This window comes from Balaenoptera acutorostrata, chromosome 1 (genome assembly GCF_949987535.1).
Source record: "Balaenoptera acutorostrata chromosome 1, mBalAcu1.1, whole genome shotgun sequence".
Lineage (NCBI taxonomy): Eukaryota > Metazoa > Chordata > Mammalia > Artiodactyla > Balaenopteridae > Balaenoptera > Balaenoptera acutorostrata.
The window spans coordinates 9,338,201-9,351,590 of NC_080064.1; the positions used below are offsets into that span (position 1 = coordinate 9,338,201).

General features: G+C 51.3%; 2 protein-coding genes across 7 annotated transcripts in view; one reads left to right on the forward strand and one right to left on the reverse strand.

Moving 5' to 3' along the window:
* CLCN6 (chloride voltage-gated channel 6) overlaps window positions 1–3,958 on the forward strand; it is a 29,381-nt gene extending 25,423 nt beyond the window's left edge. For 5 of the 6 annotated variants that reach the window (XM_007169965.2, XM_007169963.2, XM_057535695.1 and 2 more), the window contains one exon: window positions 953–3,958. In XM_007169965.2, the coding sequence (XP_007170027.2) occupies window positions 953–1,033 (81 nt within the window). In that variant the 3' untranslated portion in view covers window positions 1,034–3,958. The remainder of the gene's footprint in view (window positions 1–952) is intronic. The other variant, XR_009006268.1, reaches the window with a different exon arrangement.
* A 2,872-nt stretch (window positions 3,959–6,830) lies between these two features.
* NPPA (natriuretic peptide A) lies at window positions 6,831–8,603 on the reverse strand. Its single transcript, XM_007169962.2, has 3 exons — window positions 8,064–8,603; window positions 7,639–7,965; window positions 6,831–7,115 (listed from the first exon to the last, which is right to left on the reverse strand). Exons 1-3 carry the CDS (start codon window positions 8,181–8,183, stop codon window positions 7,104–7,106), a joined length of 459 nt encoding a protein of 152 aa, XP_007170024.1. The 5' UTR covers window positions 8,184–8,603; the 3' UTR covers window positions 6,831–7,103.
* Window positions 8,604–13,390: the final 4,787 nt, after the last annotated feature.

The following is a 13,390-nucleotide window of genomic DNA, read 5'->3' on the forward strand; positions in this document are numbered from 1 at the left end:
TTTTATAGTAAACAGTAATTTAGTAACCCCGGAACGGCCGGATGGAGGAGGTACACCGGGCAAGGCATGTGGGATGGGGAAGGGGTGCCGAGCTCTGCGTCCTCTCTGGCGACACCTAGCACCTTACGTGTTCACCAGACTGGACGCTCTCCAAACCCTGGAGTTCAGGGATTTTAATAGAGGCCTCATGACACAGGCATGATTGATTACATCATTGGCCGTTGGTGAGCGATTCAACCTCCAGCCCTCCCCTCCCACAGCTGGGGGGGGATGGGAATGAAAGTTCCAATCTTCTGGTCACACACATGGTTCCCTGGGAAACCAGCCTCCATCCTTAAGGGCTTTCTAAAAGTTACTTCATGAACATAAACTCTGGGGTGGTTGAAAGGAGCTTGTTATGAATAGTAAGACACCCTTATTACTCATCACTTAGGAAATGCCAAGAGTTTTAAGAGCTTTGTGCCAGGAACTAGGACAAAGTCCAAATATGTGTTATTATAAATCCCAATATCACAGTGACTCAGGTAGTTCTGAAAGATGGTATTTCTGGCCTGGAGCAGGGGTCACCGCCTCTCAGAAGCCTTCCCTGGGCTCTGTGTCTTGCACGCGCACACGAAGCAGGCTGGGTGTGGTGGCTGAGAGGCTAGAGAGCGTGGGCCCTGTTTAAAAAGACATTCACATGCAGATTCTAGCTGGCCCAACTAAAACCTTTTGGAGCTAAATTTGTGCCATTGGCCTCCAGCTTGTGATCGCGAGTTGTCTCTTTATCTCCTTCCCATCTAGAAATTAGGTGGCCTTTGAAATGAGTGTCCGGATCCTTCCAGGACCTGATTCTGGCCCTGCCGTTTATTGAGATGGGCCGGGCAAGCTCTGTCCACTCCTGTCCCTCATGTTCTCGTCCCAGTGGGGTTCACTCTGCAGGTGACTTGGGTCTTTTTTTGCTTCGTCCTAGATCGTTGGGGTCATCACACGGCACAACCTGACACACGAGTTTCTGCAGGCACGGCTGCGGCAGCACTACCAGAGCCTATGACGGCCCGGCTCGGCCTCGCCGCCACGTGCCAGCCCGTCCGCTCCGGGAGCTGCAGCTCGGGCTCCGCCGCCATGGCTGGCCAGGGCTGTTCCCGGGCACGGAAGATGCCCAGTTGCCCGCGCGCTTGGAAAGCCTACAATCATCGAACGCTTTGCCGTCAGAGCTCCCGGGGGTAGTGTCAAGCCATCAGAGTCTGGACTTGTGTGAGCTCTCCGCCAGTGTCTTCCCGTTTCCTGCCCCCCGCGCTCCCCGTCCAGTGCTGGCACAGGCCCCAGCCCCTCCTCCCCGCTCGCACCAGGACCGGAGGGGAAGTCAGGCCTCACCCACTGGCGGGGGCACTCGGAGCAGGTTCCCCACCACCGCTTTGCTCCTTTCCTAGGGAACCCAGCTGTTGCCTTAAACCATCATGGGAGGGACCTTGATCGAGGCAAACACTGGGTGGAATGCCAGTTGCAGAATTCAGTCAATTACTAAATTGAGGAATTGGGCCCTGAGAAAACTACGCATGTTTCAGGGAGGCCCGCCTTCACTGGGACTCTTAAGTTGACATCTTCAGCAGTTCATTTTGAGGGAAGTTCTGCTTCTGGGTGTGAGCTGGTGCTCTGGTCTTGCCCCTGTGCTGTGAATCTCCCTAGAACCCGAGAAGCACAAGGCATTCAAATCCCACTAATAGTTCCTGAACGATAACTCTTGACAGTAGGGTTAGATTTACATCTGCCCTAGTTTTGAGCATTTCGGCTTCCTCTCCATTTTCCAGATTACCCATGGTCTCCGAGTGCCACGTTTTCACCCTGATCCTTTTCTTCTCCATGGAGTTACTAAACTTTCCTTAAGCTTTACCTGCATCTCCCTGGTGAAGCAACCCCAGCCCAGAGGATCTTGGCATCACCCCTAAAAGCAGGGCACCCCTAGATAAAACTGCTTCACTTGCCTCTGGGCAATGGTGCAGTTATTCAGAAGATGGAAAGGAGTGAATCCTGAGCCAGGTCCGCTCACAGGTACACGATGCAGCTTAAAAAGCCAGAGGGTGACAGTACAGCAGGTGTTTATTCGAGGAAGAGGGTGTCTGCCCTTCACGAGCACCTCTCACTGGCTTCCTGCTGGCCATCCCCAGCCTACCGAGCGGCTCAGCAGTGGAAACTTCAGGAGAGGTTCACAGTGGGGAGAGGGAGGTGCCCCCTGCCAGCACGTGACCCGGGGTTTAACATCAAGCGGAGGAAGCCTCCCTCTCTCCTTCAGTGACTTAGTTTCCCTCTGGGCTGGTTGGTCCTCTCTGAACAGGCACCCAAAGGCATTTGCGCTTACTTTCCTCTTGCGCTCTCTCTACGTGTTTAGCAACATCTTAGCCCGTCGTGCAACCATGTGGCAGATGTGCTCTGAGAGTCAAGGTGGCATTCATTTGCATTACGTTAGTTGTTTTTTGTTTTTTTTAATCATGGAATTTGCCTGAGGACGTCAGTGCCAGGCCTCAGCAACGCCGTTCTCTCCCCTCAGCCTCCCGACTTCTGTTGCCGCCTTTAAGCCTGGGGGTGGGGGGGGGGTGTCCGCCCGGCTTTGCTGGCTCAGGTCTTGTGCTCCACACACTCTAGGGAACAACTCCATCTACGCCGGGGGGCTGCGTCAGCACCATTGCCAATGACTCTGGCCCCTCCATTCCTCCTATTTTCTTAATTTCTTTGACCAAGATTACTTCAACCTATAAAATTTTCAACTTCCTTGGGTGCACTTGACTTATGAAACACAGATGAAACTCCCAGTAAGTAGTTTGGGAAATCACAAGGACCAAAAGGGCAAGCCCTTCTAAATGTGATTGCGTTCAACCAGCTGCCACTATTTTAAGGCAGCATTCGGAACTTGACCGCATTATTTCTTCCTTTTATTAAGAAGGAAACCAATGCCCAAGTCAGGCGAGTGGCATGACCGCCCATACCAGGAACCTGCTTTCCTCTTCCCTCTCCTTCCCTCGCCTGAAACTGGTAGGACTGAGGTCCTGCATGAGGATCTCCCGCCTCCAGAGGGTGGGGTCACAGGCTGCTGGCCTCCAGGACACCCTGGGTGAGTGGTGTTGGAATTTATGCCTCCTGCACATCACGTTGTGTTTAAGTCACCAGATATTTTGTTCCCCTCAGTGTAGCCCAGAGATAGACAGCAGAGTGCAAAAGCCTCCCTCCCCCAGAAATGACTGGACGGCCGCCAAGGAGGACCCAAACCCAGCCCCTCTGGAAAGGCACGTTATTTCCTGTCCTCTCCTGGCGTCTTGCTCTTTCCAGACAAGCCCAAAGACAAGCACGGCTCCACTTGTAACAAAATAACTGTAAGCCTCACTCCTTTGATTTCTGTTAGTTAGAAATCTGCATTTCAACATCCCGCCTGTTACCAGCCTGATCACCTCCCAGTGAATGTGGCACCTGGATAAACAGAAACCCTCGGGGGCTGGGGCCGGGGTTGGCTAGAGATGGTTTCCTGTTTCCCCAGCCGAGGTGATGGGGGAGGGGGCCAAGAGTCCCCACCCGACTGGGGGACCTTTGTGCTCTGGGGGACGATTTGCTTGTGACCTTGTTTAACAGTTCCAGACTGGAATGGACACTTGCGTACTTGACCCAGCTGACCATATGACATTTCTGATGCAAAATCACACACTGACACGGCCCTCGGGGGACAAGAAAGCCTCCGGCAAGGCCAGCAGCGCCCTCCCAGGCCTGCAGTATTGCCCCACGGCTCGTGGACCTTGGTCATTTCAACAGTAGCAGCTTCCTTCTTTCTGTTTGCACTGTTTGTTTATACGGTAATGTTAGTTAATTCTACTGTATATAAATTGTTTTTTTATTTTAATTTGTAAAATTCTATTTTTATTTGAACTCTTGGAACTTGGAAGTTCTCACTGTAACTGTAACATGTCAGAATAAAATGTCTTCATCTCCATCATCCTCTTGTCTCCACCGTGCACTTTCTTTAGAGTGGTACATACTTGGTTTTCATTTCACTCCCTCTCTCTTTCTAATACGTCAAAATTGCACAGCTGGGGAGGGGGTTTATAGTCTCAGGTCTTTTTCTATAGCTCTCCCAGCAGGACTCTTCATCCGCAGGGGGCTACTTACCACCTTAATATAAGAACAAGTTTAGTCCTGAGGATCTTAGCAAAAACCACCAGTGTTACCCCTCTCCTGTTCCCCCTTCACATCGACGCTGTTGGGCCTTGTTTACAGGCCCTTTCCTCCTATAAAGCCACCTGTCCTTCCAGCAATTCCTTCCTGCAGCAGTCGGTGGAGAAGCCATTCTGTTCCTGTTGGTGTTGCGTTTAGGAAGTTGCCCCACAGGCAGATTTCCCCGATGTCCAACCAGAACAAATGGACCTGGTGCTGGGCCTGAGGACGTTTAGCCCTTGCAGCCAGCTTCCGTCACTGCCACCTGCCACGACTCTTTGCTCACATTTTGTTTTGCCGGAAACGTGATTTTCTTGGTCTCCAGTTGTCCTGCCTCGAGTTGCCACCCCACAGTGGCAGAAACGGTCTCAGTCGACTCAGGTCCCTCCACCCATCCCCCCTTCCACCCATCCCCATCCCCGAGGGTCCTCTAAGTTCCAGGGGCGTCTCTTGTGCATTTGGGTATTTGGCACGTTCAGTGAATTCCATTGGCGAGCATCCGCTGTGTCACTGCGACACCTTGGCTGTGAGCCCAGGTCCCCATTCCTCTCAGCAGCTCCCGCTCCCCCAGTGCCGGACCTCAGGAGCCGGCTTTGGACATATGCTTCTACCTTGCTCTCCACCCTCCTGGTCCTTGTGAGTCCTCTGTTCTTGGCTTTCCGCCCTCTGCGTTCAGAGTCCACATAAGGAACATCTTTATGAGAAGTGGTTACCTCAGTGTTCTTTCCCCACCTCCCTCTCTAACCATCAGTTCACTCCTGGCCTCCCCTTCCCTCTACAAGGAGCAAGTTGCTAATTTATTTCCTCTTTTCTCAATTTCTGTACCAGACCAAGACAATTTGACCGACATTTATAGAGCACCCAATGTGCCACGTGCTGCAGGGGCTGCTGAAGGGGCATTGACCCTCCAGGAGCTTGCAGTTCAGGGACACAGACACAGTTGCATACCAAGACAAATTGTGGTCTATGATAATAGCTATACGATAGTTATAACATGCTGCCAGTGAAGAGCTTGATTTGTCCTGGGCATGTGGTATCAGGGAAGGCTTCAGGGAAGAAGTGGCATTCTCAACGAGCCTTGAGAAATGAGCAAAACGGTCTCAAGGGCTCTGGATGAAGGGCATTCTAGGTGGAAGGAACAGCGTGAATAAGGGCGTGGGGAAGCAAAGGTGGAGGGTTGTCGGAGGAGTGTCGTAGAATCTGATTCGGAGAGCATGGTGTCAGGGGGTAATGGCTGGGAAAATTGGTCAGAGCACTGCTTCATGTTGTAGGTGAACTCAGGGCCTGGTATTTTCTGCTTTGGGCAGCACCCTTTTCAGAAGCAGATACAAAGATACAAAGAAACTTCTCCAGTGGCTCCCCCCTCAGTAAAACCTACAAGTCCAAACACCTTGGACCTGAATTTGGGAAAGCCAATGGCTAATTTTTAAATTTAGTGCCCAAAAGGCACATAAACTTGAAGTTTGTCAGCACAGCAAATATTTCTTTCTTCACTTTCCTCAGCTTTTAAACCCAAAGATCCTGCCCACTCTTCTTCAGATTAAAAGTGCAATTCACTCAGCTGCCGCACTACCTCTCAAAAGGTGTCAGAGAAGTTAGTGCCCTCATTTTACATATGTGCTTCTAAAAAATAATAATAATAACAGTAACCAAAAAACACTAAGTGTACAAAAAGTGTCATATTGAGTACAAGCTACGTTCGATGTAACCAGAAAAAAAGCCCAGATGTTTGTAAGTTTTCTTTTCAATAAATAAGTGCCCTGAATGTGAGCAAATCTGAATATAAAGATAAATGCCCTTCTGGTCTCCAGGGGCTTTTTCAGGATCCATGGTGAGCCTGCAGTGTGAGTGAGAGCATGTTGAGAGCTGTGGTTTGAGACCCTACTCCCTACACACACACACACACGTGCTCACGGAGGGAGAACTGAAAGGAAGCCGAAGTTGTCCAAACCCATAGAATGGACACCACCAAGAGTGAACTGGATGTGAACTATGGATGTTAAGTGATCATGATGTGTCATTGTAGGTTCATCCATGGTAACAAATGTCCCACTCTGGCAGGGATGTTGATAATGGAGGAGGATGTGCATGTGGGACGGACAGGGATATGTGGGAAATCTCTACTTCCTGTTCAATTTTGCTGTGAACCTGTAACTGCTCCCCAAAATATTTATTATTTTTTAATTATTAGTTTATTATTTTTTTAAAAAAGGAGGTGGGCTTCCCTCGTGGCGCAGTGGTTGAGAATCTGCCTGCCAATGCAGGGGACACGGGTTCGAGCCCTGGTCTGGGAAGACCCCACATGCCGCGGAGTGACTAGGCCCGTGAGCCACAACTACTGAGCCTGTGCGTCTGGAGCCTGTGCTCCGCAACAAGAGAGGCCGCGACAGTGAGAGGCCCGCGCACCGCGATGAAGAGTGGCCCCCGCTTGCCGCAACTAGAGAAAGCCCTCGCACAGAAACGAAGACCCAACACAGCCAAAAATAAATAAATAAATTAATTAATTAATTAATTTTTTTAAAAAAAAGGAAGAAGAAAAGAACTGAGCATTATTCTCTTTGACAAAAGGTAAAATGCCAAGGACTATCAGGCTGAACTCCCTTCCCCAGGAAATGAAAGAAATCACACCAAGCCTTCAGCTTCTGTCCGTGGTGCTGAAGTTTATTCATTTTCAAACCGATGTCAGTAACAGGTGATTAAAATTTAACGCACGGGTGGGAGAGGTGGAGAAGCCACAACTAAACCACTTTATCTACATTTAGCATAAAATGTGAGAAAGGTTGACAGGAGGCTGATGCTTGAATAGGACACTCGTCACAGCTCAACTTGATGGCAACGAGACAGGACAAAGTTGAGTGAGAGATCCCAGGGGATGAGGGTCTCTCGAAGTCTGCCCGGGGTCTGGCCCGCCTTTTCCTCCCTGGCCGTTATCTTCGGTACTACAAAGAGAGCAGAGACATGTTTGGCTTGGTGACCTGCCTCCACTGGAAAAAGTCAGCTTCATAGGACCGTGCTCCCTTCCCCCCAGCCCCTGCTCCAGCTTGACGACCCTCTGAGTTCCATGAACTGGTAAACAAATTGCCCATTAGAAGCTAGTAAAGTCAATCCTGGTAAATTTCGATCCTTTGGGATCTGACAATTCCTCGAGGGACGTGAACTGCCAATCAGCAGTACGCAGGTGACTTGGCCCCATGAACGTGTTAAGTTCCCAGTGCTCCTGGCAGTAACTTCTTTTCTTCTTAGCATTTTCTCAGCAAACTGTAGCTGAGGATGGTATCATGGTTCTGAGACTCGTGGGGCACCTACCCAGTTGGGACAGAAATTTCAAAGGGAGTAAGCTTCTATGCTGTTCCCTTTCCTGTTGAAGGTGTCCCCTGGTGGTATTCTTTCACAAGGTTTGAACCTCAACAAAACCACCATTTCCTTCCCGCCCACCCCATTTCCATCCCCAGTTCCTCTTACCCGGAAGCTGTTGCAGCCCAGCCCGCTCTGGGCTCCAATCCTGTCCATCCTTCCCCCGAAGCAGCTGGACCTCCGCAGGCTCCGAGGGGCAGCGAGCAGTGCCCTCAGCTTGCTCTTCAGGAGGGCAGATCTATCGGAGGATTCCCAGGGGCCCCGCCCAAGGGCACCCCCATCTCTCTGGGCCGGGTTGACCTCCCCGGTCCAGGGAGGCACCTCAGAAAGGGGGCTGAGAGGGACCCCAGCTTCCTCACGCTGCTCACTTAGTACTTGTTGGGGCACAACCTCTTCTTCTAAAGGCATCTTGTCCTCCAAATGGTCCAGCAAGTTCTTTACAAAAGGAAAACAGGGAAAGGGAGAAGTCTCACTGCCTGGCACAGTGTTACAAAGCCCCCTCATCCCAGACCGTGCCCCTTTCCTGGCCCTACCTTGAAATCCATCAGGTCTGCGTTGGACACAGAGCCATACACGGGGTTCGCTCCGGTTTGCCCTGGGAGCTGAAACGCCAGAAAGAGGAGGAAGCTCGCGGCGATGGTGGCGGAGCCCATGCTGGCGTCGGTCAAGGGGCGGTCTGGTGCTTGCTGCCTCTTCTCTCTCCTCTCTGCTTTCCCACCCTCGGCCTCCCTCCGTCTCCGTCTCCCAGCTGCCCTGCGCCTCCTCTTTTTATAGCCCCTTGGCTCTCTGAGAGCACAGGAGGGACGGAACCCTCCCCATTCTGTCACTTGCAGCGATAAAGCAGCTGAGTGAGGAGCCAGCAGAAGATGCCCTTTTAAAGTTATCAGTCCAGCCAGCTCGTCACAGCCCCTCCGCCTTGAGCAGCTCCGACAAGCCCGGGACCCTCAGCTGCAGGAACCACATTCTTGTTGATTGGCCTCAAGAGGTTCCCACTTCAAAGGTGTGAGAAGAGCAAAAAAGTGTCCTTGGTTATCTCACAGCGATGCCTCAGGCTTCTTTCTCATCAGCCACCGGACCCGTGTGGGGAAGCAGAGGGTGACGGTTGGCCGGCGCCCAGCTCCCCTGTTGGTTTGCGGCTCAGCTGTCAGGGGCTCCAGATAAGGGCGGGAGGGGAGGAAATGGCAGGCAGCCGGCAGCTCAGCTCAGGACAAATTAGTCCGGATGCTCAAGCTGGCCTCATACCTGACTCATCGGCGGCGGCGAGGGCAGACCTCTCCCTCCACAGGGCTGTCCTGACCCCTGGCTGTCACCCTCAGTGTCAGGTGAAGAGGGAGTTATTTTTTAGAGTACTAAGTCAGCCAGAACCAAATGTGACAGATGTCCTGAGAACTCCGCTCCCAAATAGAAACGCAAGAAAAGCTTTGGGAACACAATCATTCCTCTGCAAAGCTCCCCCTCCTTCACTGCACGGCTCCCCCCAAGGTGTTGGGGAAGACTGGCGCTAAGAGGATGCCAGCATTTTCATTTACAGAAGCTCGCTGCTTCTCCGACTCTGGGTTTGAAGCTTGTAATGCCTCACACCTCGCCGGGAAAGCTCCCGTGGTGAAGTTGGCTGATGGAGCGAGGTGGGATGCAGCTGTGGCCCGTGGAATTTCCCTTAATGCCTCCCATGTCCTTCTCCAAGGCCAGGCAAGCGATGAGCCACAGAAGCCGCCATTTTCCTGGCCCCCAAAAGAGAAGTACCAGGCAGCGAGCCTGTCCACATGTAATGAGTGGCCTCCACTTACTAAGCACTGGACTCAATGCTCCACACTCTTCAATGTGACGTATCCGGGGGAAACACTACACTTGAAGGGATGAGAGCCCTGCATTGCAGCCCCAAACAAGCCAAATTGCGTACATCTTTGGGGCCTTATTCTTCTCATCTGTGAGGCTCATAAGAGCTATTAATATGTGAACGTATTTTGAAGTGTGAATTGCTATATAATTGCACGATGCTCACAACGGTTGTCCTTACTGGTTGGTTGGAATGTGCCAGGCACCGTGCTGAGAGCTTTATATGGGTTCTTTCCTTTTCATCACCAGCCCCAGAAGGTGGGTAGTATTGTCCCCATTCACAGAGGGACAGAACTGAGACTGAGAGCATCTGTCACTTGCCCAAAGTCACTCGGCAGAACCAGGACTCGGACCCCAGGTCTGACGCCGACGCCTGTACTCTCCACCCACTTCCCAGATCCTGCTGCTTCTTTGCACGAAGGTTCCTTAACAAGCCCTTTAGTCTCAGTTCCTGATTAAACACCACCCTAATCCCAGCCTCTCAGGTTGCCTCTGAGCACCTCCTCGCCTTCCCCCTGCCCTGGGACTGTAGCTTTGCGTGCTTGGCAAGTCTGCGAGTGTGTGGACTATCTCAGGAAAGCACCACATCCAAGTCCCATGACCTATTTACACACCTAACATGTTTCAATCTACCCCGTAGAAGCTCAGGAAATGTGGGTGGAATGACAGCTCTGTCCTGGCCGGACCCTCCCCCAACTGTGCTCACTCCTTGGCTGATCAGAGAGAGAGGCTGTTACGCAGTGAAAGAGCAGGAAATCCGGGCATTACGTGGCCAGGGGTCATGAGAGGTGTTCGGGGTGGTTTTTATTCTAAAGGAGAAAAGATTTGGGTCGGCCAAACTCAACTTGAAATCCGAAATGAGTGCAATTCTGAGTAGGAGCTCTGGGGGCAAAGAAGCGCTCTATCCTGACGAGTCTCTGGAATGTGCTCACAGCTTAGTAGCTCGGGTGGCAGGGTTATTATTAGCAAAGAGGATTCAGTGAGCAGATACCCTTAGAGACGGACCTTTGATGCAGGCAAGACTTCCGGGAGGGCATCATGGCAGGTGGCCCCTGCCACGGCTTGGCCTCTGGAGGCTGATGCCATTCCTGCGTCCTGAGCCACTTCTGAAGTCTGTTGGTGGCCCAAGGAAAAGCGGAGATCCCGTCCAAGGTTCCAGAAGGAGAATTTCAGAATTTTCCCAGCTCCTTTTATTAAAGTTACGTTTCGTCTTCCAGCGTGAAACTGGAGTGGGGCACGAGTGTCATTTGTTGAGTTGCTTCTATTGTTTTTGGTTTTTTGTGGAAGGTGGTTGGCAAAAAAAAAAGAATACTTAGGTTTATTGCCCTGACTTTGTATAGGACCAGCACCACCCCCTCCACTAACAGGGCCCAGGGAAAACAGACAATCCCCAAATACACTTACCGCCCAACCCTCTTAAAGCCTTTGATTTGTCCCTGAAATGGAAAATGCCTTGACGTACAGTTTCTCTTCATTTTCGTGCCCCTGCTCCACTTCGGGGGGTATGTGTAGAGGAGTTAATATTTAAATGGGGTATTTAGAAGCCAGCCTGTGGGAGTGAGAGAGAAGAAAAGCAAAAGGCACAGAAGACCAGGTCCACCCTCCACCTCCACCTCTCCCACTAGCTGAAAAATCAAAAGGCTTTATTTCCTTATCCCTGGAAAGAAGTCGTCTTAGTCATATGATGGAATAAAGGTTGCAGATGGGTGGGAGGATCCAGAATGGGGTATCTCGAGTTTCTAGCCAAGTTTGGTTTCATGACTCTCCATGGGGATGCTGTGGGCTGCCCTGGGGAGCCATGAGGGCCCAGCAATGCCACATGTGGGCAGAACTGGTGTGAAAAACCCCTCACATTCATGGGACAAGTCTGTTAGACCTAAATAGTCTAAAGCAGAAGCCCCAGTAGGGAGAAATTTGTAGGACATTGGTGCGTATTTAGGAATGATTGCTTTGGACTTTGAAAATGATGTTCTGTTTCTCTGGTGCAACATGGAGGTCACTGAGACTGGAATTTGGGGACAGGTTCCCCAGGAAAAAAAGGCCCAAGACAAGTTGATTTGCTAAAACTTTATGGGGGTTGTAGTTCAAGGGAAGTAAGAGTGAGGAGCAAAGGGAAGTGAGATAGTGCATTAGTCAACAACTGCTGCGTGACAAATTACCCCAAACCTTAGCAACTATACATCTATTATCTAATAGTTCCTGTGGACCAGGAATCTGGCTCTGCTTTAGCTGGGTGCCCCTTGTTCGGAGCTCACACAGGCTACAATTAAGATGTTGGCCGGAGCTGCAGTCATCTCAAGGCTTGGCTGGGGATCTGCTTTCAAGCTCACTCGTGTGTCTGTTGGCAGGTCTTCGGGTCCACACTGACTGTTGGCTGGAGATGTCAATTCCTTACCGCGTGGGCTTCTCCATAGAGATGCCGCTGACTTCCTTTAGGTAGAGAGGGAAACATTATGTAAGCCACCGTCTCTTTGTAACCTAATCTTGGATGTGGTACCCCATCACTTCTGTTGTACTGTGTTCATTAGAAGGGAGTCATAAGGTCCAGCCCATACTCAGAGGGAGGGGATTACCAAGGGATGAATACCAGGAGATGAGCTTCACTGGTGGCCATCTCAGAGGCTGCCCACCACAGGTAAGGAAAGAGAAAGAGCAAATATAAAGTGATATGTTACCAAGCTGGTCACAGCTTTGCAAAAACAGCTTAGTGGTTGGTTGGTCAGTTGGTTGGTCATGCTGCACATCTCCAGAGAGCTTCGTGGAACCCAGCACCTTCGAACAGTCTATGAGGAGAGAAAAGGATGAGGGCACTGCATTAGATCCCTAGGGCTGATGTAACAAAGTACCGTAAACTGGGTATCTTAAAACAACAGAAGTGTATTGTCTCACAGTTCTGAAAGCTAGAGTCTGAAATCAAGGTGTCAGCAGGGCCAGGCTCCCTCCACAACTTGTAAGGAAGGATCCTTCCTTGTCTCTTGCAGCTTCTGGGACCTGCCGGCAATCTTTGGCATTCCTTGACTTGTAGATGCATCCCTCCAATCTCTGTCTCTGTCATCATATGACCGTCTTCCCTCTCTGTGTTTCTCTCTTTTCTTCTTATAAAGACACTAATCATATTGGAATAGGAGCCCACCCTACTCGAGTATGACCTCATCTTAACTAACTACATCCACAATGACTGTGATTCACCAACACCCCCTCCAGCATACCACCCAAGGACATACATGAGGGCCCACCCCTGCACCTTGCCCTCCCTAGGGGCCTCACAGGGAGGGAGAGTCACCCACTGGCTAAGGCATGAAGGTTCTGCTCTCTCCCCCGATGCAGGAAGAACTAGGTCGGGGAGCCCAGGGTAGGGAGGCCAGTTAGGAAGCTGGTGCGCCAATATGAGTGGTGAGGGAAGGAAGGAGGAGTGGACATGGTACCTGCCTGGGTGGTCCAGCCAAAGAACGGAGTCAAGGAAGATTCCAAGGGCTGAAGTCATTGAGGGTGGAGCCCCGGGAGAAGGTTTACTCATTCGGGAGTGTCATAGTTTGGGTTCTCCTGAATCTGAGACAAGTATTCAAGCAAAGTAGTTTATTTTGGAGATAATCCCAGGAAATACTGGCAGGAGAGTGGGGAAGTGACCAGGGAGAGAAGGAGTTTAGTGATCACCGTGGGCAGTTGCAGCTTAATCCCAACTCCCCGCAGAGAAATCCAGTAACCGGTGAAAGATACACGCCACCTGTGAACCGAGGGCGTTCCTCGGTGTTGGTTGAGTGTTGCTTTGGTCCATGTCAGTTCCCCAGCACTTCCTGCCTGCCCACAGGAAGTGGACTCTGGCTGCCAGAGAAAGTTCTCGGGCAGGAAAGTGCCGTGCTGCTGGATGAAATTAGGGCTGGGGTGCACTGAAGCAGCAAGGGCAGGGGCTGTACTTGGCAGTGCCAGAGACAAGATACTGGGGGCACAAGAGTGGGAGCCAATGTCCCAGGGCTGAAATGTTCCAGGATGCCCAGGCAGCTGTACAGAGCCTGGCTCCTGACCC